Source organism: Oryza sativa, chromosome 8 (genome assembly GCF_034140825.1).
Source record: "Oryza sativa Japonica Group chromosome 8, ASM3414082v1".
Lineage (NCBI taxonomy): Eukaryota > Viridiplantae > Streptophyta > Magnoliopsida > Poales > Poaceae > Oryza > Oryza sativa.
Window position 1 is genome coordinate 28,070,051 of NC_089042.1, and position 26,564 is coordinate 28,096,614.

Consider the following 26,564-nt stretch of genomic DNA (forward strand, 5'->3'; position numbering starts at 1 on the left):
TTACCAGTATGCTATCTCTCTCACCATGTAGTGAAATCAAGTCAAAAAGTTACTCTACTCAAGCGTGGTGCTGCTATACTTTTTAGCTTCAAGCAATTACTGAGCAAACGCAACCAACAACCGAGAGAGTTGTGACACAATTAGCACACAGTAACACGGCGAGTGGCAAACTGATTTCCGAATTTGAAATGTATATCTGTGGCACAAATGTCTGAAACAGTTTGTAATAATGCTGTCTTTCGTATGCAGAATTTCAATTTACTACATATATTTTGCTTGTAGCTAGGAAGCAAACTTCTAATCCTCCTATTACATATAATAAGATAACAGATTGTTTTGGTCCTCAGGTCTGATGCCTACTAGCCCAGAACAAACCAGTCCTTATTCTGTTCTTAGGTGGAACCAGGTTGTTTTGAGCCACCAGACTTGAACTCAAGAAATCAAAACAACCATATCTTCTTATTCATAGGGGAATAGAAAGCTTCCGGTTTCCAGGATCTAATCACAACTCTGTATTTGTCAAATTTGCTTGTGTATCCAAAAGCACAAGAAATAGGCGTAAAATCGCTCATGGAGCCATGAGGAGTTCCTTCACGAATGCGAGAACATTTGGCACATCAACTGTCCATGCAACTGAGATTGGCTTGTAGCCAGACCATGGATTCTCTGAATTCCACCTGCGTCATAGTTGGAACAAGCAATCAGTAACAATTACAGTAGCCATATATCAGTGATAGATGTGCTTGTCAAAATGTCATGACGCTAGAAAGGTAAATATGTTGTGATTAACTTAGAAATAAGTACAATATCATACTTTTTCAATCCTTGGTCCATTAAAGTGTGACCAGTGCAAATGCCCTGGGTTTCTACTCTCACAACACCCTTCTTGAACGTGAAGTACTCAGGGTGAACTAGGGCAGTGAAGCTCACAGGATCATGGAGGAAAATTCCTGAACACATAGAAATAATCAGCTAAAGTATATTTCAGTTTGAATGGTAACTAGCAGAATAATACCAAAACGAGAGGATTTCGATATACCATGAAAGCCATCGGATTCGGCATGCCAGTCTCTATAGAACTGGCACATGTCACATAAGAACTGTGCATGCTTCCCTTTTGAGTTTCTTAGCTCCAGGAGATCCTCATCTGAAAGAAACAGATTTTACTTGATGAATATAATTGACCCCACAGCTGGACTCGAACCATGCAAATGACACTATCAAGGAACAAACCTGTAAAACAGACTTGAGTTGTTATGTTAATGCCAACCACGTCAACATCTGCTCCTGAGGTAAAAACTATGTCAGCTGCTTCTGGATCTCCATATATCTGCAGAGTTATGCAGCGAAAACTTAATACTTGTGTCAATGTATTTTTTCTGTCCATGTACAAGCACTAGTCTAATATGCAATAATGACATTACATTTGCTTCAGCAGCTGGGCTGACATTTCCAGCCGCAAAGAAAGCACCACCCAGTACAACTATTTTCTTCACCTTACTTGCAAAGGAAGGGTCCCTTTTGATGGCCTAAGAAAGAACACAGACAGACTTATCCTCTGTCACGGCATATAAAGCAACATGCTAAACAGGTTTATCCTGTAAATGGAAGCATACCAGCGCCACGTTTGTCAGGGGTCCCAATGCGAGTATAGAAACTTCTCCAGGAAATTGAGAGACCTTATTAACCATGAACTCAGCAGCATTTTCATCAACCTTCTTACTAGTGGGTGCAGGAAGAAACAAATTCCCCAGGCCATCAGACCCATGAACAAAGTCAGCAACACGTGGCTCTCCTCCCTAAAGTACAAGAGCACATCATTAACAAGCTCATCCAGATAAGCATGGGGCGTTGACTGGAATTGAATAGGAAATGTAGTATGATCGGAAGTCTGCGGTCTTAATTGAATCGGTGGCATATAAAATGTTGATGCTTATGCAAATAAAAGTAAACTGTTCAATCTATATTATAAATAGAAAAATGAATATTATATTAAGCCTTAACTCCCACGGGCAAAAAAAAAAGAAGGTTGTGCCCTGTACATCCAATAAACTAGGAAGACTGTTTCGTCTTATTTTTAAGATGTCACATTAGCTACACATTTATGATTGACGCTAATCAAGTCAGCACTCAAGAGCCATTTAAAATTGATATTTGACAATGTAAGCAAGCATAAACGAAGGAAAAGCCATCAAATTTGAAAGCAGCCATGAAGATCGGTTTGTGCGGGAGAACATGTATCAAGATTCATGTTGCTCGTCGTACACGCTAAGTCTTACATTGTTACATATAACTGTATAAGCATATCGTGAACCAGCGTACCTTGAGAGGCTCTGCGCTGCCCTCTGCTACTGGAACCTCAGGATGTCCTGCTCTCTCACACTGTCATTTTCAATACATGCCGCTGTTAACAAGAGGCCAAGAGCAAGAAACATAACAAAGGATATTCAACCATCTCAAATCTCACCAGCAAGAGCGCATTCTGAGTCGCATTCTTTGTGGTGGTGTTGCCAAATATGGTTGTGAGCCCTATGATCTCCACAGTTGGAGCTCTGAACGCCATAAGGATTGTCATGCTATCATCTGGAACCAGTTTGTAAGGAAAAGAATTAGCAAGAAGTAGTTTCCTAGAAGGTTGAAATTCAGATGTATTTTCTGAAGACATAGAAATCAGAAAGCACATAGTTTGAGGCAATAGATTCACAACAAAATCTTCTTCAAATTATCTGTCTAGTATTTGTGCCGTATCGGTCTCTCTCTCTCTCAAGAAGTGGATGTAGTTTTGCAACAGGAGTGAAACTATCTCTCTTTTAACCTTGAATTGTTTTGCGTCCAATTTAAATAGAACATTTAGAATTTGAACATAAGAAGGTCAATTGGAATTGGCTAGCACAAGCATCAGATGTCATGCATTTCTATTGCACGATCAGGAAAAGGTGAATGTATGTGAAAGGGGAATCTGTAACTTCTCAATTTACACTAAAATGTTGAAAGTGTGACACACACACACTCGTAAAGCTGCTCTTTTTTAACCATCAACTAGGCAAAAATCAGGAAACAAAACGGTTCTTCACTGTAGTTAAAGTATGAAGAGGTGGCCCCCACGAACGACACCTAGGTGAGACTTGAGAGGAATCATGGCGTAGTGTTGACACTTGTCGGCCGCATTAGCACACAGTCCTGGCACTAACTAGGTGCTTTACCATTAGACTGAAGATGCTAATAAGATATAATTACGACAATAGTCATGAACTATCAGCAGCAGCTCTTCAATTTACCAGTTTCTAGCGCATCGCTAAGCACAAAACCACAAACCAGTCGCTTAAGCCAAAAAAAAAAAAGAAAAGAAAAAAAGATTGCAACTTTTCCCTAAAGGATTGCAACTTTTTGGTGCTTGTGCATGCAGGATCCATCCATCGTTTTCATGGACAAGGCCGGATAGTGGGGATCCGTCCAAACGGCGGATTGAGAAGGAGGAACCCCACCACACCACATGAGTGGTGTGAGAGAGAGTTTCAGTTGGTTGTCCTTCCTCTCTTCTCCTTTCTTGGAGGAGTAGGTGAGGTGAGGAGGAGGGGATCAGGAGGGGAAGATACCAAAAAGAGATTGAAATTTTTTCGCTCTCCTCATCTTATCCATCTATCTATCTATCTATGGCCTCTCGTTTCTATCCCCATGACTCCATTGTTGTCGTTGGGAGAGGAGATGTTTCCACACAAGAATTGAAATCAAATCAGGAAGAAACTAGTATGAGCGCAATGAGATGAGGAAGAGGAAGAGGAAGGGACTCACCGATGCCGGGATCCGTGTCGATGATGAGCTTGTCCCGGTGGATCTGCTCGTTCGACCCCATCACAAATCCACCCAAAACTAACTCTCTCTCTCTCTCTCTCTCTCTCTCTCTCTCTCTCTCTCTCTCTCCTCAAGTAGAGGAAGATCGAGGAGGAAGAAGTAGCAGTAGGACGCAACCTCTACTACTCTCCCTTCCAAGTAAGTTCCAACTCAGACTTGGGCTTTCTTTCTGGCAGCAACAAACGACACCGATCTCCTCGCCTCGCCTCGCCTCCATATATAGACCGCGACGATGGCGATGACGATGGCGACGAGGAGGAGGAGAGGCAAGATGACGTCGGTCGAACACGATGCACGTGGATTGATTAGCGATGACAAACATGGTTTGGTTTGGTTTGATTTGGTTAATTTAGGGAGGGGGAAAGGGTGTCATCGTCTGAGCTTGGTGGCGGGACAGCCGTCCGATATCGTGCCGGAGGAAGGAGAGCCGTCGGATGAAGGGATAGTGGCACGACACGTGGATGAGGCGGATGCGGAGTCGGCGCCCACGTGTTTGGATCTCTGCCGCTTGTTGTTTTTGTTTTGCCCTTCGGATGGGGCTGTTTTTTTAAAAAAAATATATATACATTACAACGCAGAGACTCACAACACACGCACACTCACCCCTATAAACACACGTACGTAAACTCTACCCCTATGAGCATCTTCGCAAGTTCAGATCAAGTAGTGACTATTCAAAATTGACCGATACCTATAATTCAGAAGGAAAACATGGTGCATGCAGTGCAGTATTTGTTGAGAATTGAAGATTCGGTGGGTGTTCATCCATCGCATTTGCATGCATGCATGGCCTCTCTCTTTCATTTCTATTTTAGCGCCCGACAGGCAGCAGTAGTATTGCTATTACCTGATGCTCGACGCGGCAACGACGACACAGGATCGTACGTGCATATACTCCCTCCGTTTCAAAATATTTGGCACTGTTGACTTTTTAGCACATATTTAACCGTTCGTCTTATTAAAAAATTATGAAATATGTAAAACTATTTGTGTACATGAAAGTATATTTAACAATGAATCAAATGATATGTAAAGAATAAATAATTACTTAAATTTTTTAAATAAGATGAATGGTTAAACATGTACTTAAAAAGTCAATGATGTCAAACATTTTAAAACGGAGGGAGTATATAATTACGGCTTCTATATACACGTTGAGAATAATAGTATATATCCTACTAGCGATCGATCGATCAAATTAAATTGCTCTGTGTCTTCTGCTATGGACGACAAGGAACTAATATATGCTACGTGTCGTGCAGATACTTGCCAACTTCATATGAAGATTTATAAATAGAATTCAATAAATATTTATCTATTTTGTGTTGGTATTATTAGTTCTTGTCTAGTGCTTCGATGTTTTTTTATACTCTCCATTCGCTGAATTACGTATAATAAGTGGCCGTAGCGATGGCTTGTCTAGTGTTTGGTGGGGAAATAGCTACATGTCTTTTGATTTCAAATCTTGTAAGAGATGATTTAATTCCTGAGTAATCTATTTCCTTTTCCCCGAAAAAAAAAGAATTATGTAATAAGTGGTTGCAACTTGTTTGTAGCCAAAGACCGAAAATCTTTCCAATATCTAAAGAAAATGGACGAATTATGGAGATGCATGCATGTGGCGCAATTAAAATTCTGCTATTGAGTTCAGTTTGAGATAACGAAATAATATTATAATGCATGCTGAAAATGCATGATCTGCTTTGTTCTACGTACGTCTCGGTTTCAGTTTTGCTCGTGCGTGCTGGATAGATAGATGTACTAGTGTATACTCGCTCCGTTAAAAAAAAATAATCTAATACTAAAATATAATACATCGTAATACAAATCTAGACGTAGAATATAAAATTAGAATGTGTCCCATCCTAATACAATGTTATTTTTTTAAGGTACGGAGAGAATACTTGTCAACCTAGCTACCTACCGAATTACCGATGAGCTTCTCCGTCACCGTTCTCATCCTCATCCTCATCCTGCAACAACCGTATTATATATAGGACCATCCATGCATGCATTCATGCAGTTTAATTAATTTTCTTCCTAATTTTTTACACTATATTGTCTTGTCATTAGTAGTTTGAGATCAGGAATTAAGTGATCAGAATGATCATCGATCATGTGATCGCTTCAATCGATGGGCATCGCCACCACATAGACATAGGATTATAGGAATATTACGATGATATATAATTGGACGGAAGCAGCGATCATGCTTAACACATGCCTCTGTCTGTGTTTCCAAGGGAACTAGTACATGTACTATATTGCAAATCATCAATGATGGATCCAAGGTGTCTGTCAGGCATATTACTATTCTAAATATTCTTCTAATAATGCATGTGATATGTACATATAGCGATTAGTAAGTGGATTGGATCTAACTAAGCTTGCTACTCATAATTAATCCAGACAGCAACTCATATGACAGTGATCTTCCATTCCACTTTCTATCTAAGACAAAGTCCAAACTACAAAGCGATGTAAACTAAAGCTACCCACGTCTATCCTGCACCTTCAACTCAAAAAAACAAATTAAACTTGCATTTCTCATTTTTTGCAGTTACATTTCTGATTTCTTCAAAAAAAAATGCTGAAGAGAGCAGACGAAACAGTAGTCCTGGTTAGAATTCAGAGGTACGGCAGCCAAAGGCCGAATTAACTCAAGTTGAAGCCCATACTAAACATGGGCCACAGTTAAGCATGTGCCTAGATAGTTTTCCGGCCCAAAAGGCCCAGTAGCGAGATCCAACGGCTCAGGACATCGCCACGTGGCGTCTAATCCGAAAGCTCTAGGCGATAAAAGCAGAGACGCCATTTCTGCCTCGTCCCCTCTTCGCCTCTCCTCCGCCGGCGCCGCCCCTGCCCAAACCCTAGGTGAGGTCTCTCTCTCCGTCTCCGGCCGCCTCCCTCCTCGATCCGCAACCTCACCTCTTCCGATTGTTTGATTGTATTGTCTTTACGCGCTGTACCTCGCTTCTTCTCACTAGTTTTTTTTTTCTGATTTTATTCTACTGCAGAGTGTTGTTGAGTTATCGGCCGCAAACATGAGGTACTCTACTCCTCCCAACTTGCTTACTGATTAGTTGTTTTCGTTGATTTAGTCTGGTAGTAGCATTGCTTTGGGGGATACTGGTGTCATAGATCGTTTCTTGTTAGACAGTTGAATGCTTTTATTTTTCAAAAAAAATAAATCTAAGATAGACCTTAGAGGGATCCAGTAGTTTTATAATTTGGAGGAAAAGGTCTTTAGTTTATGCCGAATTTCATACATAGACCTTCAGAGTGGCATCAAGAGCCAAAGAGGGATCCAGTAGTTGTATATAGTTATCAACAAAGGTGACTACTTGATATATCTTTTTTGTAGCATTGCTTATGTAACTAAGCACTGGGTTGCATCATAAAGAATGTTTTATTTGCCTAGTAAACAGTAGAGATGGCTGATTTCTAGATTATACCAGAGTATGGTGCACTGATTGATGAGTATCAGAAATGTTCTTTCTTTTCCATAACAAATTCTGAATGTGAGCTTGTGCGATCAATTGCAGTAAGTTACAAACCGAGGCTCTCAAGGAAGCCATCTCCCAGGTTGTTGCTGATTGCAAGGAAAAGAACAGGAAGTTCACCGAGACCGTTGAGCTTCAAATTGGTCTCAAGAACTATGACCCACAAAAGGACAAGCGTTTCAGCGGCTCCGTTAAGCTGCCCCATATCCCCCGCCCCAAGATGAAGGTCTGCATGCTTGGTGATGCCCAGCATGTCGAGGAGGTAAGATATGATGTTGTAGCCATTTTGTTTAATTCAGACTTTACAGGTTACATTATTGTAGTATTTTCTCAATTTGAACACATGTAGTGTTACTGAATTACCATTTCTTAAAATGTGGTTGTTTGTTTCCCTGGTGCTTATTTCTTTACATGTCAACATATGTTATACTCAATTTCGTTAGCATCTAATGTGTTTGGTTGTATGCAATTTGGATTTTTCTCTCTGTAATATCTGTCTTTATTCTGTCTAATGGTACTGTTTCTCCCTAATTTTCTTCCTACTAACATGCTGCACCATGGCATTTAAACAGGCTGAGAAGATTGGGCTCGACTACATGGATGTTGAGGCCCTTAAGAAGATGAACAAGAACAAGAAGCTTGTGAAGAAGCTTGCCAAGAAGTACCATGCTTTCTTAGCATCAGAGGCCATCATCAAGCAGATCCCCCGTCTCCTTGGTCCTGGTCTAAACAAGGCAGGCAAGTCTTCCATTTTCTGACATGCTTGCTCTTCTTTTCATGATCTTTGTTTTGAATACCTGTTTTTTCATGTACTTGTATGCACATTTCAATTTTTTGGGCTCCCGGCAATGGAATTGATCAAATTATTGTGCATGTGTTGCAAGGACCACTATCTTTATATGTTAAGTAAATTTTTCGGCTGCTGTTTGGCTTTCTGAACACACCATAGTACATACATTAAGCTGGTATCTTGTTTAAAGTACTGTTAGTGTTGTGTGCTCTTGATTATGCACACTTTTGCCATGTATGGTCTACTAGCACCGCTCTGCTAACTGGGTCATGTCGTTGGCTCTGCAGGCAAGTTCCCTACATTGGTTACTCACCAGGAGTCTCTTGAATCCAAGGTCAATGAGACGAAAGCTACAGTCAAGTTCCAGCTGAAGAAGGTTCTGTGCATGGGTGTTGCTGTGGGTAACTTGTCGATGGAGGAGAAGCAGATCCAGCAAAACATCCAAATGAGCGTCAACTTCCTCGTGTCCCTTTTGAAGAAGAACTGGCAGAATGTGAGTTCTGTTCTCAACTTCATGGCATCAGTAGTTTACATTTCTGATGTTTACATGTAATGAAATTTATATAGTGTAAGCCCAACAAGCAAACACAATCAGTCTAACTTGTTATGGTTTGTGCTTTGCAGGTGAGGTGCCTGTACATCAAAAGCACAATGGGGAAACCGTACAGGGTGTTCTAAGCTGGTTTGCTCCACATTGAAGCTGATAAGATGCTGGGCGGTTGAACTGAGCTTGTCCTTACATTAGATCTGCTTGCACTGATATCAGTTTTGTGCTTACCCAAGAGAACATCGAGATATGTTATCATATTTTGTAGTAGTTTATTCAGTGCACTTCGGATTTATGCAAATGAGGCTTGTGTTATTTATGAATAGTTTCGTTCATGGGGAGAATTGGTGTGCCAACTACCGTTCGTTCTGGTTTGACCTTGAATCGATAGCAAATGTTGCCGCTGCTCGCAAGAATCGTGCAGCATCGAAATCATGATGCGGCGCCGTTTGACCCCATTTTTGAAGATACAGAAACAGTATAATTCAAGTAGACTTTTAAGAACTTGACTGAACATAGATGCTGAGTTTACTCTCCCATATTATCTGTTAGCATCAAAAGGCAATTACATTTGAGGATAACTAAGATCAAAGCATGTCAGAACCGAGACGCAATCACAGGTAACAGTCGATATAGGCTATAGGGAAAACAAAATGGTACTAAGTACACAGTACGGCACAGAGTCAATAAAATCACCAAGGCCTATTTGCACAAACAAATCCAACTAGGAAGCAGAAACATAGCTGAAAAGCTGTACAAATTCAAAGCTCTTTGGGTCTTGAGACACCCGAAGAAGTCAAGGGACAATGAAGGGAATGACCATTGACAAGAACCCGTCATATGAAAGAGTTGCCGAGCCGCTGTAGCGTGTATCCTTCTCTTTGAATTTTTCAGTTAAACCCTACGCGGAACCAAAAAATAAATAAATAAAAAAATCAGTCATTAGGTTCTTTGCTGCTTCTTTGCATGATCCAATCATAATTGGAGGGCTGCAAATGGAAGAGAAGTGGCATACCTTAACAATCATTCCACACCTGCAGAATTAAAATTACAGAGGCATACGAAACAATAGTCAGATTCCTTCATTCAGAAAATAAACTGACTGATGAGTTCGTTTTGTGTGAGAAATATACTTACTCCACAAAGTTGTCAAAGTCCAACGCGCCACGGCTGGAGACTCCATTGTTGTAGTTCGCGATAAGAAGCTCAAGGACAGAAGGTGGAACCGCATATCCAAGACTGCGTAGAGCTTCTCTCAACTCATCTTTCTCAATTTTTCCACTCCCGTCCCTATCGTATCTGTCGAAAATGCCCTGGATGTTGCCACCAAGAACAGAAATTAGCCCAATAGGTAACACTAAATGAAAGAACAGAAGAATAGGCAACATGACACCTATTGATTAATTGAGCACCATATAATCTTGCAAAGTCTTGCTTAGATAAGTTAACAGACAATAATTATAATATCAAAGACATAATTGCAACCAGCTCTTCCAGACAGAAACAGGTTGCTGGGTCTCCACTCCAGTAGCATTGTTATTTCCTCTCTCTGTTTTTCTTTTGTTAAAAAAAATACAAACATAAAAACCTCCACTTGCATTATTAAGCAGATTTCTTAACAGCGAGAGACAGGTTGGATGGGCTGTACTGCTGTCTACAATTTAGTGTCCAGTTGAAGCAATGATGAAAACACAATGAAAGGCACCAAAAACTAAATGCTTTACAATAATAAGAATGTAATTTGTCTGTTGTGTTCGTAGATAAAACTATAGAAATACTGTTGGCACTCACCCGCCATTGCCCAAGGCAATTCCACAGTGACACGAACTCTGCTGGACCTGCAAATTCAGGTGGCAATGAGAAATCAGTCAGTTTTGTAGTAACTTATTTTGACAACTAAAATGGCAGAGCTGCATTGACGAAACTAATGCACGAATGCTTGTAAGCAATCCTGATATAGAATTTCAATAGTTGAAGCGGTAACACTCATAAAAGGTGAATATCCAATCTAAGAGCAAGGGGCCATGGGCACAGAAGAGAATGATCTACGGTAGAAGCTTTTACAGAAAGAAACAGACATTCCCAATTTCCCATGTAGTAGAAGGAGAGGAAAGCTTCAAAAGGAATTGTACTTGCATGATTCTATCTTTCAGTTGTACTAGCAATAAAAGTATAGTTATAAAGGTTGTGTAAACTGTAAACTGGTAATAATAGCAGTAATAAGTGCTCTATCGTTTCAGATTCGATGCAGCGAGCAGTATGATACGAGTAAGTTGCAACAAATTGCTCCCAGGAACATCCAATCTATCACTGAAGGAATTGGAAATTCCAGCCAAACATAGACCTTATGTTGGAATTCAATGCTCACATGAGAACAGCAAACAAAGAAAATGAAAATTTCATTTTCTGGGCGTGATTGAAGCGATGAAGAGAGGATATATGATTTGGCGCACAGGGAAGAAGAGTAGCAGGTTTACCCATGCGAGAGGGGGAATGGGAGGCAGGTTTGTTGAAGAGGAAGAGGAGGAGGCGGACGGTGCGGATGCTGAAGCGGTGGTAGGCGGAGGAGAGCGCGTCCTGCAGCTCCCGCTCGTCGATGGAGCCGCTGCCGTCGCGGTCCACGGCCCTGAAGGCGCGCTCCACGTCCGGGTGCGTCCCCGGCGGGAACACCAGGAAGCCCCCCATCCCCATGGGATACGCCTGCGACGACGACGGCGGCGGCGGTGGGTAGGTGGAGGACGGGTAACCGCCGCCGCCATGTCCGTAGCCGTAGGACGAGGAGGAGGAGGCCGGTGGGGCGGAGGGCGTGGTGGTGTAGCCGTAGGAGGAGGCGGGTGGCGCTGACGGGGTGGAGCCGTAGCCGCCGTAGCCGTAGCGGTTGTAGTCCGCCATGGCTTCTTGCTTGCTCTCGTCGAAGGAGGAAGAAGAAGAAACGAAGAGATAACTGACGAGGCAAAGGCGTGGCCTTTTCTTTATACCTGTGCAGTGAGAACTGCAAAGGTGCGGCCTTTGGCAAGAAATTTTTGGATGATCTCGATCGGGGAAGGAGGAGGAGAGGAGTGAAGGAGCTATTAACTGGAAGCTTCCAAAGCTGCAGGTGTACGGCAACAGGGAGGAAATTGATGGTTATACTATTAGTATTAGGAGTCGTAAGCAATTGTTCCCTCGTTTCTAAATATTTGACACCGTTGATTTTTTACACATATTTAACTGTTCGTCTTATTTAAAAACTTTTATGAAATATGTAAAACTATATGTATACATATAAGTATATTTAACAATAAATCAAATGATAGAAAAAAATTAATAATTACTTAAATTTTTTGAATAAGACGAACGGTCAAACATATTTAAAAAAATCAATGGTGTTAAATATTTAGAAAACGGAGGGAGTAATCAAGAAGAGATTGTTGTAACTCGTAGTTGCTTCATTGCTAAGCGAGCGGTTTCACCAGCAGCACAAACAGAAAGGGAGAAGAGAACAACAACAACAACTAACTCAGGACAAGACAAATTAGCATTAGTAGAGTGGTGAAGCAGCTAGAGAGATAAGGAAGGAACAAGTCGTGAGCGAGCAGCCTAAGTAAGCTCCTCCTTTCAAATCTGCTTTGCGTTGCGTTTCGTTTCTTGGCAATTGCAAATTGTGAAGGCGCGTATGTATCAAATACTCCTAATATGTACGTGTGCTGGTTTGATGATGGAAGTTTACATGGACACAACCAAGAACAAGTCTGTCTTGTCTTGTGTTGTTGCTCATCCAAATTCAATTCCGCGGCGGCTCACTGCGCATCGCCCGGCCGACCATGGATATTTCTACGTGTCGCGTCGCATCGCGTTAGTTTCACGCGGCTCGGAATTCGGAATATGAATGCTGGTCAACGCTGCGAATCTAACCACCAGTTATACAAAAACAGATCTAAGCAATTTCTTTACTAATGCGGAGTATGCCTAATACAAGTATACAACACCGCAATCAAGGATTGGAGAACGATGAAAAGATTCCGAAGAATCACTGGTAAGAATCAAGGATTGGAGTTTTGTTAGGCTGTGCTTTTAAGTTTTAACTAAGGTTCACAACCTGTGCTACTGTGTTTTTCACGTGCACACTTCTCAAACTACTAAATGTTATGTTTTTTTTGAAAAAGTTTCTATAGAAAAATTAATGTAAAAAAATCATATAATCCATTTTTAATTAATCATGCGTTAATTTGTCACTCTATTTTACATGCAGAGGGGAAGTATTCCCAACACCTAAAAAAACACGGCCTTAAATATATTATTTTTAAACCATACATCCTTATGACCTACTTCGGCTGTGCAAGCGCACGAGTCCTAAAGAATAAAGTGAAGGAATACATAGAAATAAAAAAAAAAGAAGAAGGGAGTCACCACAACCTTCCCAAAGGACAAAGAGACATAGTAAAAGCAAAGTGAGCATAACTCAACTGGTTAGGTTTCTTGCTACAGAACCTGTTCATCTAGGTTAAGTCCTAAACTTGACATGAGTGCTCGCATTTTAGTGTTATGCGATGTACCCATCAACAATAATGTGTCCGTATCGACTTCGTCAATCTCAAGATATGTCGGGTCCAGCCTTTTAAAGGTGCTCACAAGGATATGATGTGCGTGTATTGAATATTACCGGAGGGCTTTCTGCTACTCGGAAGCTAGCTCGATATCCCGGTGATCGAAGGTTGTGATTGCCTAACGCCACCAACACCAAGCCATCAAGAATCCCACTTTATCATGTTATTGCTTAGATCAATGCCCACCGATGCACTTGTGGGTCCACACTCCATTAAATGTTACTTCTCTAGGCCTCCCACATCCAATTATCTTCGATCAAACTTCATCAAATTGTCATCTAGTTCAATACACTCCAACGTCTTTTCGGGGAAGGAAGCCCCAAAGGAGGAAGGGCTATTGAAGTAGGATGTAGACGAACAGGAAACTAGACAAAAAAAGGAGGAAGAGCTGTTGAAGGAAGATGTAGACAAACAAGAAGCGTGATAAACTCCAACGCCCTTTTGGGAAAAGGAGCCCCACAAGAGGAAGAGTTGTTGAAGGAGGATGTAAACTAGCAGGGAGCTAGACAAAAAGGAGGGAGGGCTATTGAAGAAAGATGTAGAAGAACACGGATCTGGACAAAAGGATATAAATGGAGATCACACTGATAGAAGAAAGGCACAACTCGCTAGTCACCACAACCACCGGAAGAGCCTAGAGCCCTAGACCTCAACCAACATGGAGACCCAAGCTATTAAACATGGAGCATGCTAAATTGAGCAGATCCAAAGGAGGGGACAAGGCTAAAGTGATTGGACACACTCCTAGACAATGGGGCAGAGCTAAATTGGTTGAAGCAACGGTAAAAACAATGGCTCTAGGGACTCCAACCATGGAGGCATGCCAGTATTGGCACAAAGTTTACACAAAAAAGGATGAAAGGGAAGAGTGAAGCGGACTTTCTAGGGGCCAATGGCACGAGAAATGCATTGACCATAGTTCCACGACCGTAATAGAAAAAACGAAGAGGAAAGGAGTTGGCAAATGAAGAAGGTATGTGGAGATGTCATCGGGGAGGCAAACGGATCTAGGGTTAAAAGAGGATAAGAGAGGAGGCACATAGGAAAGGTAGCCGCTGGCAACGGCAGCCATAGGTGGACATTGTTGGTTGGGGGTGGAAAACATCCTGAAGAAGAAGAAGCCACGTCCACCAACCTTTCACATGAGGGAGTCAAACCGACCGAAACGGGTGCCAGGCCAACTAGATGCACCACTAGCCATGTGGTTGTCATTGTTCACCAAGCCCTCATACACACCACTGCCCATCGTGTCTTGGAGATGCAGCCTACACAATTTGGCGCACATCTAGCCCCATAGTTCATCGGGTCTCTCCAGTGTCTGTCGTAGCCATCCCCAATGCCATCACATTCATCATCACAACCCGATAATTAATGTCAACTTGTTCACTATATGTAAACCTCTAGATTTGGTAGGAGGGGAGGGGGCGTTATGAGTGTTAGGGAAAAGAATAAGGGTGACGAGATTGTAAACGAGAAGGGGCCCGATGGTTAGCCACTAAAGAGGGGCACGGAAGTTTCATCCTCAGACCTTCAAGTGAGTACTCTACCGAGGATAGTATGGTTTCAGAGTGGCAGCACTCAAAGCTGACCATTAGGGATCCAACTCTTGTGACTTTAGGTGCTAAAGACATAGGAGAACAATAAAGCATGTCTTGTGCTACAGTACGAAACAGTAATCTGCAGTGGTTTACCGTAGCAACAGTGATAAGCAGGAAAATATGATGTACAAAGGTACTGTTTGCGTGTTACTATATTGTACTGTAGCGATCGATCTCATCCATTCGCTGCAAATCGGACGGCTGAGAATACCCTAAAGAGGATCTCAATCCGACCATCAGAGGCTGAAGACCCTCTGCCACATTTATTTTAATAAGGAAATCAGAAATACTAGTCTCTCAACACATAATAATTGTTGACAACACCAAAGAACTTCACACAGGGTGCACATACATGCGCTACTAACAAAAAACAAAACACTCTGAAGCCTGAACCAAACAAGTGACATTATATTGGCCACTCCATTATGATTGTACTAAACAATGTGACAGAAATATAGAATGTCCATTTCTTTTTCATCTGTCGTCTGCTTACGTTAAGCCCAAGTGCCAATCACTGTCAAGCCTCATACAGAGAGAGAAAGAGACCTTGTACAGTGCCTGTCTGTCTGTACTTATCTCCCGGACCGGTGATCCAAAATAATCCCACGTGTGGTATCGTATCGTATCAGCATTCAGCAGCACAAAATATTTCCGGCTGCAGTGAAGTGAGCCACCGATTTTCTTTTCTTTTCTTTTCTTTTGTTGCGTCGTCTTCGATTCCTCCTGTGCTGTGCGCACCATGGCGGCCACCGCGCTCCACCTCCCGCCACTCCTCCTCGCGCGCCGCCTCCGCTTCTCCTCCGCCGCCGCTTCCACGTCTACCTCGCGCAGGACCACGCGCCTCTCCGCGCAGCTCGACGACACCGCCGCTGCTTCCACCTCCACCTCCACCTCTGATAAGCCCGCCGCCGCCTCCTCCTTCGCGCCGCCTCCCGACTTCAAGCCTCCGGAGCCCAAGACCTTCGAGGTGAAGCCCGGCCAGTCCGACGACATCGTCACCGCCTCCCTCGCCATTCCCTTCCGCCTCGGCACCGGCGTCTTCGCCCTTGGGTACTTTATTTTCTATTTCTACTGAATTTATTCGATCCAATACCTACTGAATTTTGTTTCTAAATCTTATTGTTACTCGATTCATATATTCATGGCCTTGGATTCATTTGATGTGCAGATATTCGGTATCGCTGGTTTCTCCTGACGAGGTGGCACCAGATGAATATGCTTTGGATTTCCAAGGTACAATCTTTTTATTTTATTTTCCCAAAGCAAATACCAACGATGAACGCACACACAAGGTCGTCATTTTGCACCATACAACGACCTAGTTTATTCTCAATTGCTTCGTAAAACAGACACTATATTGTTACTGTATTACCAGCCCAACTGCTGAGATCAGACTTCAAACCAGTACATAGTAACACATGTATATGTGTCATTTCTTATTCTAGGTCGGAAGGTTAAGGAGTCATCAAAGATAGGGCAGTGTCCTCGACCAGAAAAGCCTATCGAGATTTACGAGTTTGAAGGGTATATATGCTTCATCTTTTCTCTCTTTCCATAAAAGACATGTATTGTTCAGACCCAATAATCTTCTTCTGGGTATTCTCTCATGCTATAGCTAACTTAATTTGTACCGTCCATTCAATTGTTGCTGTATTAATTCTGCCTCAACTTCAGCTGCCCATTCTGCCGAAAGGTTAGTATTTTTAGCCTTCGACATCTGCATCTTGCACTTTACCTTCTGTCATGTATGAACAATTTTTTTAAAATTTGCAGGTCAGAGAGATGGTGGCCGTCTTGGACCTTGATGTTTTGTTTTACCCCTGCCCTAAAAATGGCCCCACTTTCCGTCCAAAGGTTTTAGAGATGGGCGGAAAGCAACAATTTCCTTACATGGTATGCAAGTAATCCTCCATAATTTCTTCAGTTTCTTAGGTCATATACTCAATTACTTCTGTTCTACTTTTACACAGCTATGAATTACTAAAAAAATGTTATGGAAATATATTTGACAAACAAGCATGCTCAGAATCTCACCATTACCATGTATTCATGTTTGCAGAGTCTTGAATACCTTGCAAAATGGTATTTTTATTTGTCGTATGGATTTACTTTGCTACAGCGATGTGTCTGTTTTCCACTTTTCCCTTCACTTAGGATATTTGGGTGTTCTTTCTGTCTGGAAGAAGTAGTGTGAAATCAGTTTGTTTTTATCATCATCTAAGGTACTCTTATGCTGCAGGTGGATCCAAACACAGGGGTTGCCATGTATGAATCTGATGCCATCATAAAATACCTGGCCGACAAATATGGTGCCTATTTCATCTCTCATCTGTACATCTCCCTGTCCCTGGGGCCTCCTACTAACCTCCTGCATTTGCCCTTGCTTTTCAGGTGATGGAACAGTTCCAATTATGCTATCACTTGGTATATTAACAGTAAGTTATGATCTGGTTCTGTCCTTTTACCTTTGTTGAAATAACGTCTAATCGATTATTATTTGATATATGGTTCTTGAATTTCACACCTACTCAGCAACCTTTATTTGGCCAGTTAACAGTCAGTTGTGCAGTTTAAATAACCTTATGCTCTTTCTTTCCTAGACTATAACAGCAGGGCTCGCAATGAGTGGACGTAGTGGGAAGGTACATATTGAACAAGCCATATAGTCTTGTTTTGCATGAACCGTATCCAGGGCTGACCAGTTATTGTTTACAGGGTTCTAAGTATACTCCTGCAAAGCTTCCACCCGAGCCAATAGAACTATGGGCATATGAGGTCTGAATCCTCTGCATATTGATACGTTTGCATTTGCCGTTTCCTGTGGCTTACTGCCAGATCCAGAATCTGACCGGTGCATGCTTTATCATCAGGGATCTCCTTTCTGTAAAATAGTACGAGAGACCCTTGTTGAATTAGAGTTGCCACACTTGCTACACAGGTACTCAATAACGTTACACCAATGACAAAATTGCTGGATATGCTGTTAGCTATCATCAGTGTTTTTTCCTGCTGTAAAATCACAACCCTGTATCACAAAGCCTTGCAATTGCAAGCACTACACTCTTGGAGTAACTGGTAGCTGAAAATTTCTGCAGCTGTGCACGCGGCAGCCCCAGGAGACAGGAATTTTTGAAGAAATACGGCATTTTCCAGGTTGGCAACCATCAAATGTTATGCCTTAAATTGTAAAATTTCTTCTTTGCGCTTGACATGAATTACTGCTGTGGCAGGCTCCTTATATCGAAGATCCTAACACAGGGGTCAAGATGTTCGAGAGCGCTGATATCATAGACTACCTGAGGGCCACATATGCGGCTTGAGAATCCCTTCTACTTCTCATATCTCAAGTGTCAATATGCAGTATATACTACACTGATAACCTGACATATCTCAAGTGTTAATATGCATTCTCTCTATTCTTATGTTGTAGATTCTCTCTATTCTTTACAAGGAATCGGCGAATTCATAATGCAGTACATGCACATACACATAACACTGCTCATTTTATTGTACACGAATTTTTATTGAAACGATTATTGTAAAAGAATTTATACTCCCTGTTTACTTGTTTTATAGTGAATGACACTGAAATGAGGCTGTAGAAGAGGTGCAGTGAAGCTTCTCTGTTTATGCCCAGTTAATTTTCAGATCAAATAAGGAAGCTAAACAGAACTCTGTCCAGTTATTTGGGACCTAAAAATCATAATTAGCTTAAGAGTAAATTGCGTTTATAGTACACGAACTTGGTAAGTGGGTACGATCTAGTGCAAGAATTTGAAAAATAATTATACGGGTCTAATAACTTGGTTAGTGCATACATTTTGGTTAAAAGATCTCTCTTTTAAACCATACTTTTTCAGCCATGTAAAGAAAAAGCAGCCAGTTAGATCATCTTGAGTTCTGAACAAGGTTTTAGATAGGTTGCGTTTGCTCGGTTATCATACTAAAATAACCTATTATTTAAAATTGAAAAAAAAATAATGATTATCAAAACTAAGTGTATGCCAACTAACAAAATTTCTGAGCGATCCAGCTAATCAAAAAAATTCGCTGATGAGCACTACAAAACATTCTCATTGCCAACAATTAATCTAGCAGTTATGTTTACAATACAACCAATAAAATACGATGAATCATTGGTATGTAACAGTGTTTTTATCAAAATGCACGTGATTGTTAAAGTTTATGTACCGGTTTGCTCATTTTACAAGTTTTTACACTAAATCGCACACACTTAACAAGTTCCTTTACCGCTGACGCAATTTACTCTTAGCTTAACCTTCACTATCTCAACTACCAGAATAAATGCCAGCCGTCGATTCACGGATTAACAAAGCTAATCAAGTCTTGAGTAGAAGTAACAAAATCTGCACGCGAAGAACCTGATTCCAACTCTGAAGGAGCAGGCCAAAACAACCTCAAGGCCACGCGCAAAAAGGAAAGGAAAAAGGTGGCTAACCCAAATCCCCAATACGCCTACATGGACAGCTCGCCGTCGCCGGCGCCGGCGTCCAGGGGGCGGTGGAGCTGGGGCTCGGCACTCGTGGGCGCCGCCTCAACGGCGGCGGCGGCGGCCGTGCTGCTGTGCCGGCCGCGTGACCCGACGTTCGAGCTCATCTCCATCAGCCTCTCCACCTTCCACTTCCGGCCGCCGGCGGCGCTGGACATCGGCCTCACCCTCACCGTCCACGCCACCAACCCCAACGTCGTCCCCGTCCGCTACGGCCCCTCCACCGTCTCCATCCTCTACGACGGCGCCCACCTCGGCACCGCCCGCCTCGACGCCGGCGAGCAGCCGCCCACCTCTTGCCGCCTGCTCCACCTCCCCGCCCGCCTCGACGCCGTCGAGCTGGCGCACCACGCCCGCTCCATCCTCGCCGACACCGCGCGCCGCCACATGGAGCTCGACGCCGCCGTCAAGATCGCCGGCGAGGCCGCCGTGGCCCTCTGGTCCCGCCGCTTCTCCGTCAGCATCGACAGCCACATCGTCGTCGACCCCGTCTTCCTCGACGTCATCGAGCAGGAGAACCACTCCGAGATGCAGCTCTACCTCACCTGATGCCATCTCATTTTCCTTTTAATTTAGATGACAAAACCTCGTCGATTGTTTCTCATGTGTGGTTAAGTGTAATGCAATGAGATGAGATTTGGAATGCAATGCTCAACAAATCTCTTATGCAGCTCCAATAATCACACAGAAAAGCAACAGATTGGTACATCAAAATAATAAAATGTGAAAGAAAGTTAGGTAAGGGCGCCGGGGGAAGCTGAGATAGCTCGCAACCCACAACAAGAAGCTGGACTGGCACTGGCACTGAGCCACAACAACCAAAGGACACCAAAAGCCAGCATTTGATGACCTACTTACGGCTAATAAGATTACACTAGTACACACACAGAGACAGATTGCATTGCGTTGCGTTTCCAATGGATTTTCATCAGTTGTTGATGGTGGCGAGCGGCGAGCGAGGGATGAGCGATGGCCTGCGGTCCTTGCTCGGCTCGTAGGGGTGGTTCTCGCGGAACTCGTCCATCAGGGACTCCATCGGCATCGCTCGCAGCGACTCGATCGCGTCTTTGCTCGGCACCTCCGGCTCCGACCTCACCGGAGTTTCGCCGGTCGGCTCGTAGTCCTGCACAAGCAACAGCGGAGTTGTTCATCAGGCTCTGGTCGGTGAAATGAAAATTGTCATCGGTTCACAAGATTTTGAGTGTACTAGTCTCGCTCACCTTGTAGCTGCTCTGGAAAGCGTTGTCGGCGTGGGTGTTGATGCCGGCGGTATGGCTGGAGTGGCTCTCCTGTAGATGCTGGCTCTCTCCCAAATGAGCTTCCACCGTCGACACCACTCTCGACGACGAATTGCGCGCCTCCTGCAGCATATCTGATGCGAGCATATGGGAAACACAGGTTGGGATTAGCTTTACGCAACTCCGTGTTTTAGAAGTAGGCAACTGTGATGAGATCTCAGAACTTACTGTCAACATCTTGGAGTAGGTCCTTGCTGCTGTTGGACGCATGCTCCTCGGCCGTGGCACGGGAAGATGCAATCTCTGCTTCGTGCTGCTCGTTGGTTTCGATTGCACTCCTGAAATATACAACATAAAGACGCTCGTTAGATTTTAAACTTTTCAAAACTTCCACTGCCATCATTCACAACGAATTCAGAAGTGTTCCCTTTTGTTGTGAAATTATGTGCTACTTGGCAAACACGATTATTAAAAGAATGGATTGTTTGAAATGCTAGCTCGATAAGTGGAAATCTGATGAAGAAGCACTAAACAATATTTCCTAACCAATTGTAACCAGCAACAGCTAGCTTAAGAGAAACTATGAGCTTGCCTGACGAGTGCTTCAACTTCAGCTATTTGTTTTCTGCATAGATCGTTAACAGTTGCATGTGATGCTTTCCATTGTTGAGCAGCAGTGTCGACGGTGCATGCACTGAGTCCAGTACAAATCATTAGTTAGAGAAAGCCAATCAAACTAATGGGAAGAAGGAACGAAGAAGCAGCAACTGAAGGCATACCATTCCTGCAGAATGGTTTCCATGCGACAATGCTTAGCTGCAGAGAAGTTGGACCCAACTTTGCAGTCATTCTCTGCCTGCTCTGCAAACATTTCCCACTTTCTCTTGGCGTCCTTCGTGACCACCTCCATGGCGGACGTGTGCTCATCCAAAAATGCTTTGTTTCCACGAGCGGCGTCACCAAGAGAGTTTAGTCTACCACCCACCTGCAGGAAAATACACCAGGCTTCCATCAAAACCAAACTACAACTGAATTCACACGCCCCAGAAGCATCTTGAGAAGATACAAAATTATGATCACACATCAAAAGCATGCCTCAAAAGGTTGGCCAGACTTATATTTATGAGGTGAAAGTATGCAACGCACCAGTTCTCGTTGTCGAGTAACGTGTTTAGAAACCAAACTGGTGATGTCCGCCAGAAGCTTTTGTTCTTCTGATTTTGATTGCTCCTGCATAAAATTGATGTTAGATACAGCAACCAAATTTTGCCAATCAAGCAGACAAAAGGGGGATCGATCACCTCATAAGCCTTCTGGAAATCTTCAAGGCTTTTGACTTGTGCTTCATGTGTGTGATTGGAGTGGCTCTGCAACTTCGAAGTTTCCTCCACATACTTATCGAACAACCCAAGGATGAAACTAGACATGTCCTTCGTCCTATCCAAGCTAATGCGGAAACTCTGCATAATAACAGGAGCAAACTTCAATTAAGAGCTGATCATAGGCAAGTATGTTGACAATTTAGAATGTTTAACAGTCAGATCAAGTAACTGACCTCCCGCAACTCTTGAGTGAAATGTGCCACTTCGCTTCGATGATCAGCTAGCAAATTCTGGATATCACCAAATATCTTCTGTGCCTCTCCCTCGACACAAGCTAGAAGCTGTCATTAACAATAATGCCATGAGAATAACTCAATCAAAGGGTAGTCACAGAGTAAAGAGCATCAGGTTCTGTATTTGTTGGATAACTAAGAAGATTGCTTGCCTGATCAAGGCTGCAACAGCTTGCAGCAGATAGGGATGATATATCCTCTAGTGTAGAATTTGAATTTGCTTTATGCAGGAGCACAACATTTTGGAAGGCTTCCATATGTGACATATAAAGTGCCTTTGAAGCCAAAATCTTCTTTTTTATCTCCGAAGTAGCCTTAAACATTTAACAAAAAAAAACATATAAATATAATATGGAACCACTGAGCCCACATAACTAATTTGCAAAATTAGGCATGGAGATTTATGAAGTAGCAATGCATACCGTGTCATGGGAATCAACACAAGACTTGCATAAGTTCTCCACAGATTTAAGGTGTTTATTTTGCTGATCTATAGATGTGGCAAGGGTAGTGGAGAGAATATCCAACTTTGAAGCAAGGTCAGCTTGGAATGAGTTCACCACTGACCTATTTGCAGCATTTAGTTTATCTCCTCGAGCTATTTTGTCATGGTAATCATTCAGTTAGAACCAATGACAAAGATGATAGTAAGCAACATTTTGGAATAGTCATCGAATTAAGCCAAAAGAGCTTACCAATCTTTGAATAGAGTGCAGCATTCTCACGGTTAGATTTTTCCAGGTCTGATCTCAGAAGACAGGCTTGTTGAATTAAAGCATTTTCTGATCAACACAGATGGATGAAAATACTGTTAGAATTATTAACAATTGACCTGCAGGAATAAAAAATGTGCAAAGAATCGAACCTGCTTTTCTCTGCTCAGAGATTATGTAATCTTTCTCCTTCAGATTATACTGGGCTTGTTTCAAATCTTCTTTGGTTGTGGATAGTAAGTTGCTTGTATGGTCCAGACATTTCTATCATGGTACAACACTATAAGCCTTCGATCACAAAATAGCATGAAGGAGAAAGGAACTAACTTGCAATCATGATTACCTCTGTGGCTTCAAGCTTTTTGCTTAGATCAGCAGAATGTTGAAGCTCTGAGTCGTACTTTTCTTGAAGATCATTAATTTGCTGAAACCCAAGCAAAAGATCAATTTTAAACAAGAACAAATATCAAATATACACAACAAGCACTTTACGAACCTTCTGATTTGCTTCCAACGAAGTAGTCATCTGTTCAATTTGATCAGCCATGGCCTTAAAAAGGAAAAATAAGAAAAGTTAGCATCATCAGCCAAACTGCTCCAAATCTTCTCAATACCATAATAACATCTAGAGTTACATAACAGATATGTTGACAGTACATATTTCAGGTTTGTGAATATTTCCCCATTCAGATCCATTAAATCCAAAAGATTACCTTTCTCTCATTCTCCTCCTGCTGATATCTGTCTTTTGGGATGTAGACTCCAACCTTTTCACGAGCAGCATAGACCTCTGGGAATAGAGAAAATTGTGAGGTTATTCTGCAACCATTGTGAATTACTTAGAACTGACTGTCAAATCACTACAGACCTGCTTTAAGTCGATCTATTTCTCCATAAAGATCTTTGATTAATGTTGATTTCATCATTTTCTGGTTTACCTGGAATACAAAATAAACGATATATTAATAGCAGGCCACACTATGCAATTACAAGCTTTAAGGAGTTAATAAAAATTTTCAGCTTGTACTCTTCAAACCCATTATAATTTTGGTATGTACTAGGCACCTCCTATTTGAATTATTTACTTGTTTTTGTACAATTGTTTAGCCAATATGAATAAAGCGATTACTACTATTTTAAGCTGTTCTGTTTACACACCACACTGCTATCAGCACATTGACTGTAGATGTGAGAAAATGAAGCTAGATCACCTCGGGCCTGTTTTTGATGCTCTTTGCTCGGTGAGCATAATCTAAAGTGCTCAATGTTTCCTCTAGACAATGCACGGAGGGTGAAACAGTAGCAATAATGCAAGTTTTGGTCCTCCCTCCTAGTGAATCACGGAGCAACCTTGTAAGCTTACTGTCCCTGAAAGGTAAGAAAGATCGAATCAGTTAGCACAAAAGGCCAAATAGATTACTGTTGCAAGGTATTTTAACCACTTACCTGTAAGGAACATGTCCAAGGTGCTCGACCAAGGCTGTAATAACGCGACCTAAAGTAAGCAAGCTTTTGTTTATTTCACCAGCCTCTCTAGCTCGTCCCTACAATCAGGCTCAAGTGTCTAACTTAATAGTATAATAAAATATCCAAAACATAAATGAATGTTAAATGAAATAGTAGCATTCTAGCTGGTTATACACCTACCTCCCTAGCTCCAGAACGGGAGATATTCTCTGATCCAGCCAGGTCAACCAAATTAAGCTTCCCACATTTTATCAATTCTTCTCCTTCAGGAGTAGCCTCTTTTATGTGAATGGTGATTGAGAATAGGGAGTGTGAACGACTGAAATGTTACATATATGGTAATAAGCACACAGAGTTTCTTGAGATGAGCAAACCAAAGTTTAAAAAGACAAAGGTAAGGATTAACCTGGATTGCTTGTTCAACAGAGTCTCTGCAGTACGGCGCTTTGCAGATCCTCTTTCCAAAAGAGAGAATATTTCGCTAGCGTTCGTAACTATCTCTTCCTCCAGGCCTCTCACAAGCACCCCGCCTTTCCCGTCCTCCATAAGAGGTAAGGGCTTCTTCTGCCGTTCTTCAAGGGCAGCCTTAGATATCTCCTCTGGCGCAAGAAGATCAGTTATTTCCTCATTGTACAGCTCGAGGAATGTGACCTTAACACTGTACTCCGTATTCTGGCTCTCCAGTGTGTCAAATATTTGCTTAACTGCCCTAGGAATGACTCCAGCATCAGCAGGCAACTGACCCTTTGGACCACTCTGCAAGTATTTCGACGAAAGGAAAACAAACAATAAGCAACCCTTTGGTAGAGGCAAACACATGATGAAAGAGCAACAGCAGCGTAGGCTTGCCTTGGCTCTCCTGCATTCACCCTCCATGGTGTATGTTTTTCCCGTGCCGGTCTGGCCATAAGCGAAGATGGTGCAATTGAAACCCTCGAGGACTTCATTTACAATAGGGATAATCGCTTGGTCATACAAGTCTCTCTGCTTCGCTGTCGGGCCAAACACCTGAAAGAAAAACGGCTGCATATTAGAACTCTGTACTGTGCGGCCAAACCGGAAATGAAATAAATTCCACAGCAACTCCAACAAGGGGAAACACATTCCTGTGTTGTTTTTTTTTCTTATATTATCTTGTATAAACCAGATGCTTTATTAATTGCGAACCAACTCCAGCCAAATGCAGATTCAGCCCGTTGGAATGCACCTAAGAAACCCTAGCCACTGAATAGTTACCGTCCAAATCGCCGGACCAATCACGAAAACCTCGGTACGCATTTCGCAGAATTTGGAATCATCCAAATAATTTAAAAGTTTGAAAGGGTACTAAAACTAGAGCACAAGAGCAGGTAAACCGAGGCATCCAGTATTTAAAATTTTGGCAGATCTGGGAGGAGATGGGAAGCGACCTTGTCGAAGGTGAAGACACGGTCGATCTGCTTGCCGGCGATGGTCTGCGTGACGGCGACCTCCCGCTGGTAGTCGTTGCAGGTGATGACCTGGGGCGCGTTGCTGCGGACCTCGTCGTCGCTGAACGGCCTGCGCGGGAGAGAGGGGAAGTTAGGGGCGGCGGATCTGGGGAGATCTGGGAGGGCGCGCGGCGGGCGTACCTGCAGCGGAGGAGGACCTGGACGTTCACCGACTTCTCCTTGTCCTGCCGCGACGACATGGCGGCGGCGGCGGCGGCGAGGAGGAGGAGGGGAATTCAAAATCTGTGCGATATGGCGTGGGATTTGGAAATTTTGAGGGGAGCGGGGGGTGGGGTGGGGAAGAGGAGGGAGAAATTTGAATTTTGGAGAGGGTGTGGCTGCGGCGAGGGGAGATGAGGGGTGGGAGCTTCGGCTTTATGCAAGTGCCCCGGCCGTTGGATCATCCTACGGGATGCGACGTTCGAGGCACCCCTTGTGGGCTGCGGCCCAACCCCAATAGGACAAGGCCCGTCCACGGCTCACACTTTACTTATGCCTCTCGATGGGCTATTTTTTAATTTTTTTAACCTTTTTTTATTTTTAAAAATGACTTGTTATAGAATAAAAATTAATTTGTACATAAAAATTTTATATTTGTTCTTAATGACTTAAAAGTCAATATAAAAAAATGCGTTATAAATATCTTAAAATCATCTTCTACATCAAGTTTGAAAAT

At 42.7% G+C, this 26,564-nt stretch overlaps 6 protein-coding genes across 6 annotated transcripts; 3 read left to right on the forward strand and 3 right to left on the reverse strand.

The window, feature by feature from the left end:
- Positions 1 to 142: 142 nt before the first annotated feature.
- Positions 143 to 4,131, reverse strand: LOC4346302 (probable uridine nucleosidase 1). The gene is made up of 9 exons (NM_001422682.1): positions 3,793 to 4,131; positions 2,468 to 2,583; positions 2,323 to 2,382; positions 1,617 to 1,799; positions 1,425 to 1,529; positions 1,234 to 1,330; positions 1,040 to 1,147; positions 815 to 950; positions 143 to 677 (listed from the first exon to the last, which is right to left on the reverse strand). Exons 1-9 carry the CDS (start codon positions 3,851 to 3,853, stop codon positions 569 to 571), a joined length of 975 nt encoding a protein of 324 aa, NP_001409611.1. The 5' UTR covers positions 3,854 to 4,131; the 3' UTR covers positions 143 to 568.
- Positions 4,132 to 6,656: 2,525 nt separating this feature from the next.
- Positions 6,657 to 9,036, forward strand: LOC9268245 (large ribosomal subunit protein uL1-like). Its single transcript, XM_015794997.3, has 6 exons — positions 6,657 to 6,726; positions 6,870 to 6,901; positions 7,398 to 7,617; positions 7,928 to 8,093; positions 8,433 to 8,638; positions 8,770 to 9,036. Exons 2-6 carry the CDS (start codon positions 6,897 to 6,899, stop codon positions 8,821 to 8,823), a joined length of 651 nt encoding a protein of 216 aa, XP_015650483.1. The 5' UTR covers positions 6,657 to 6,726; positions 6,870 to 6,896; the 3' UTR covers positions 8,824 to 9,036.
- Positions 9,037 to 9,197: 161 nt separating this feature from the next.
- On the reverse strand, positions 9,198 to 11,638 carry LOC4346304 (calcium-binding protein CBP-like). The gene is made up of 5 exons (XM_015794996.2): positions 11,170 to 11,638; positions 10,484 to 10,530; positions 9,830 to 10,005; positions 9,708 to 9,726; positions 9,198 to 9,593 (listed from the first exon to the last, which is right to left on the reverse strand). Exons 1-5 carry the CDS (start codon positions 11,582 to 11,584, stop codon positions 9,489 to 9,491), a joined length of 762 nt encoding a protein of 253 aa, XP_015650482.1. The 5' UTR covers positions 11,585 to 11,638; the 3' UTR covers positions 9,198 to 9,488.
- A 3,939-nt stretch (positions 11,639 to 15,577) lies between these two features.
- Positions 15,578 to 18,476, forward strand: LOC4346305 (uncharacterized). The gene is made up of 12 exons (NM_001424527.1): positions 15,578 to 15,926; positions 16,045 to 16,109; positions 16,322 to 16,400; positions 16,551 to 16,569; positions 16,650 to 16,769; positions 17,116 to 17,185; positions 17,268 to 17,311; positions 17,477 to 17,518; positions 17,592 to 17,651; positions 17,747 to 17,814; positions 17,972 to 18,029; positions 18,107 to 18,476. The coding sequence occupies exons 1-12, from the start codon at positions 15,616 to 15,618 to the stop codon at positions 18,194 to 18,196; spliced, it is 1,026 nt and encodes a 341-aa protein (NP_001411456.1). The 5' UTR covers positions 15,578 to 15,615; the 3' UTR covers positions 18,197 to 18,476.
- Positions 18,477 to 19,260: 784 nt separating this feature from the next.
- LOC4346306 (uncharacterized) lies at positions 19,261 to 20,048 on the forward strand. Its single transcript, XM_015793897.3, has one exon. The coding sequence runs from the start codon at positions 19,357 to 19,359 to the stop codon at positions 19,933 to 19,935; it is 579 nt and encodes a 192-aa protein (XP_015649383.1). The 5' UTR covers positions 19,261 to 19,356; the 3' UTR covers positions 19,936 to 20,048.
- LOC9271005 (kinesin-like protein KIN-5C) lies at positions 20,026 to 26,135 on the reverse strand. Its single transcript, NM_001424526.1, has 23 exons — positions 26,030 to 26,135; positions 25,829 to 25,958; positions 25,269 to 25,427; positions 24,826 to 25,175; positions 24,600 to 24,738; positions 24,399 to 24,496; positions 24,164 to 24,320; positions 23,821 to 23,890; positions 23,666 to 23,742; positions 23,449 to 23,502; positions 23,296 to 23,376; positions 23,105 to 23,216; positions 22,935 to 23,021; positions 22,662 to 22,837; positions 22,392 to 22,553; positions 22,180 to 22,287; positions 21,926 to 22,084; positions 21,771 to 21,854; positions 21,404 to 21,609; positions 21,217 to 21,318; positions 20,853 to 20,962; positions 20,607 to 20,758; positions 20,026 to 20,509 (listed from the first exon to the last, which is right to left on the reverse strand). The coding sequence occupies exons 1-23, from the start codon at positions 26,086 to 26,088 to the stop codon at positions 20,315 to 20,317; spliced, it is 3,027 nt and encodes a 1,008-aa protein (NP_001411455.1). The 5' UTR covers positions 26,089 to 26,135; the 3' UTR covers positions 20,026 to 20,314.
- Positions 26,136 to 26,564: the final 429 nt, after the last annotated feature.

Coding starts and splice junctions, on each gene's coding strand:
- LOC9271005 (NM_001424526.1), bottom strand. CDS start 26,088: ATGTCGTCGCGGCAGGACAAGGAGAAGTCGGTGAACGTCCAGGTCCTC. Junction 23,022..23,104: donor CTCTGAGCAGAGAAAAGCAG/GTTCGATTCTTT, acceptor TGTGTTGATCAG/AAAATGCTTTAATTCAACAA. Junction 21,319..21,403: donor GAAACCATTCTGCAGGAATG/GTATGCCTTCAG, acceptor TACTGGACTCAG/TGCATGCACCGTCGACACTG.
- LOC4346304 (XM_015794996.2), bottom strand. CDS start 11,584: ATGGCGGACTACAACCGCTACGGCTACGGCGGCTACGGCTCCACCCCG. Junction 10,531..11,169: donor CCATTCCCCCTCTCGCATGG/GTAAACCTGCTA, acceptor CTGAATTTGCAG/GTCCAGCAGAGTTCGTGTCA. Junction 10,006..10,483: donor ATTGCCTTGGGCAATGGCGG/GTGAGTGCCAAC, acceptor GGCAACATCCAG/GGCATTTTCGACAGATACGA.
- LOC4346302 (NM_001422682.1), bottom strand. CDS start 3,853: ATGGGGTCGAACGAGCAGATCCACCGGGACAAGCTCATCATCGACACG. Junction 1,331..1,424: donor GCCCAGCTGCTGAAGCAAAT/GTAATGTCATTA, acceptor ATAACTCTGCAG/ATATATGGAGATCCAGAAGC. Junction 951..1,039: donor CGAATCCGATGGCTTTCATG/GTATATCGAAAT, acceptor CTATGTGTTCAG/GAATTTTCCTCCATGATCCT.
- LOC9268245 (XM_015794997.3), top strand. Junction 7,618..7,927: donor ATGCCCAGCATGTCGAGGAG/GTAAGATATGAT, acceptor GCATTTAAACAG/GCTGAGAAGATTGGGCTCGA. Junction 8,094..8,432: donor TCCTGGTCTAAACAAGGCAG/GCAAGTCTTCCA, acceptor TTGGCTCTGCAG/GCAAGTTCCCTACATTGGTT.
- LOC4346306 (XM_015793897.3), top strand. CDS start 19,357: ATGGACAGCTCGCCGTCGCCGGCGCCGGCGTCCAGGGGGCGGTGGAGC.
- LOC4346305 (NM_001424527.1), top strand. CDS start 15,616: ATGGCGGCCACCGCGCTCCACCTCCCGCCACTCCTCCTCGCGCGCCGC. Junction 16,110..16,321: donor ATATGCTTTGGATTTCCAAG/GTACAATCTTTT, acceptor TTCTTATTCTAG/GTCGGAAGGTTAAGGAGTCA. Junction 17,312..17,476: donor TATCACTTGGTATATTAACA/GTAAGTTATGAT, acceptor TTTCTTTCCTAG/ACTATAACAGCAGGGCTCGC.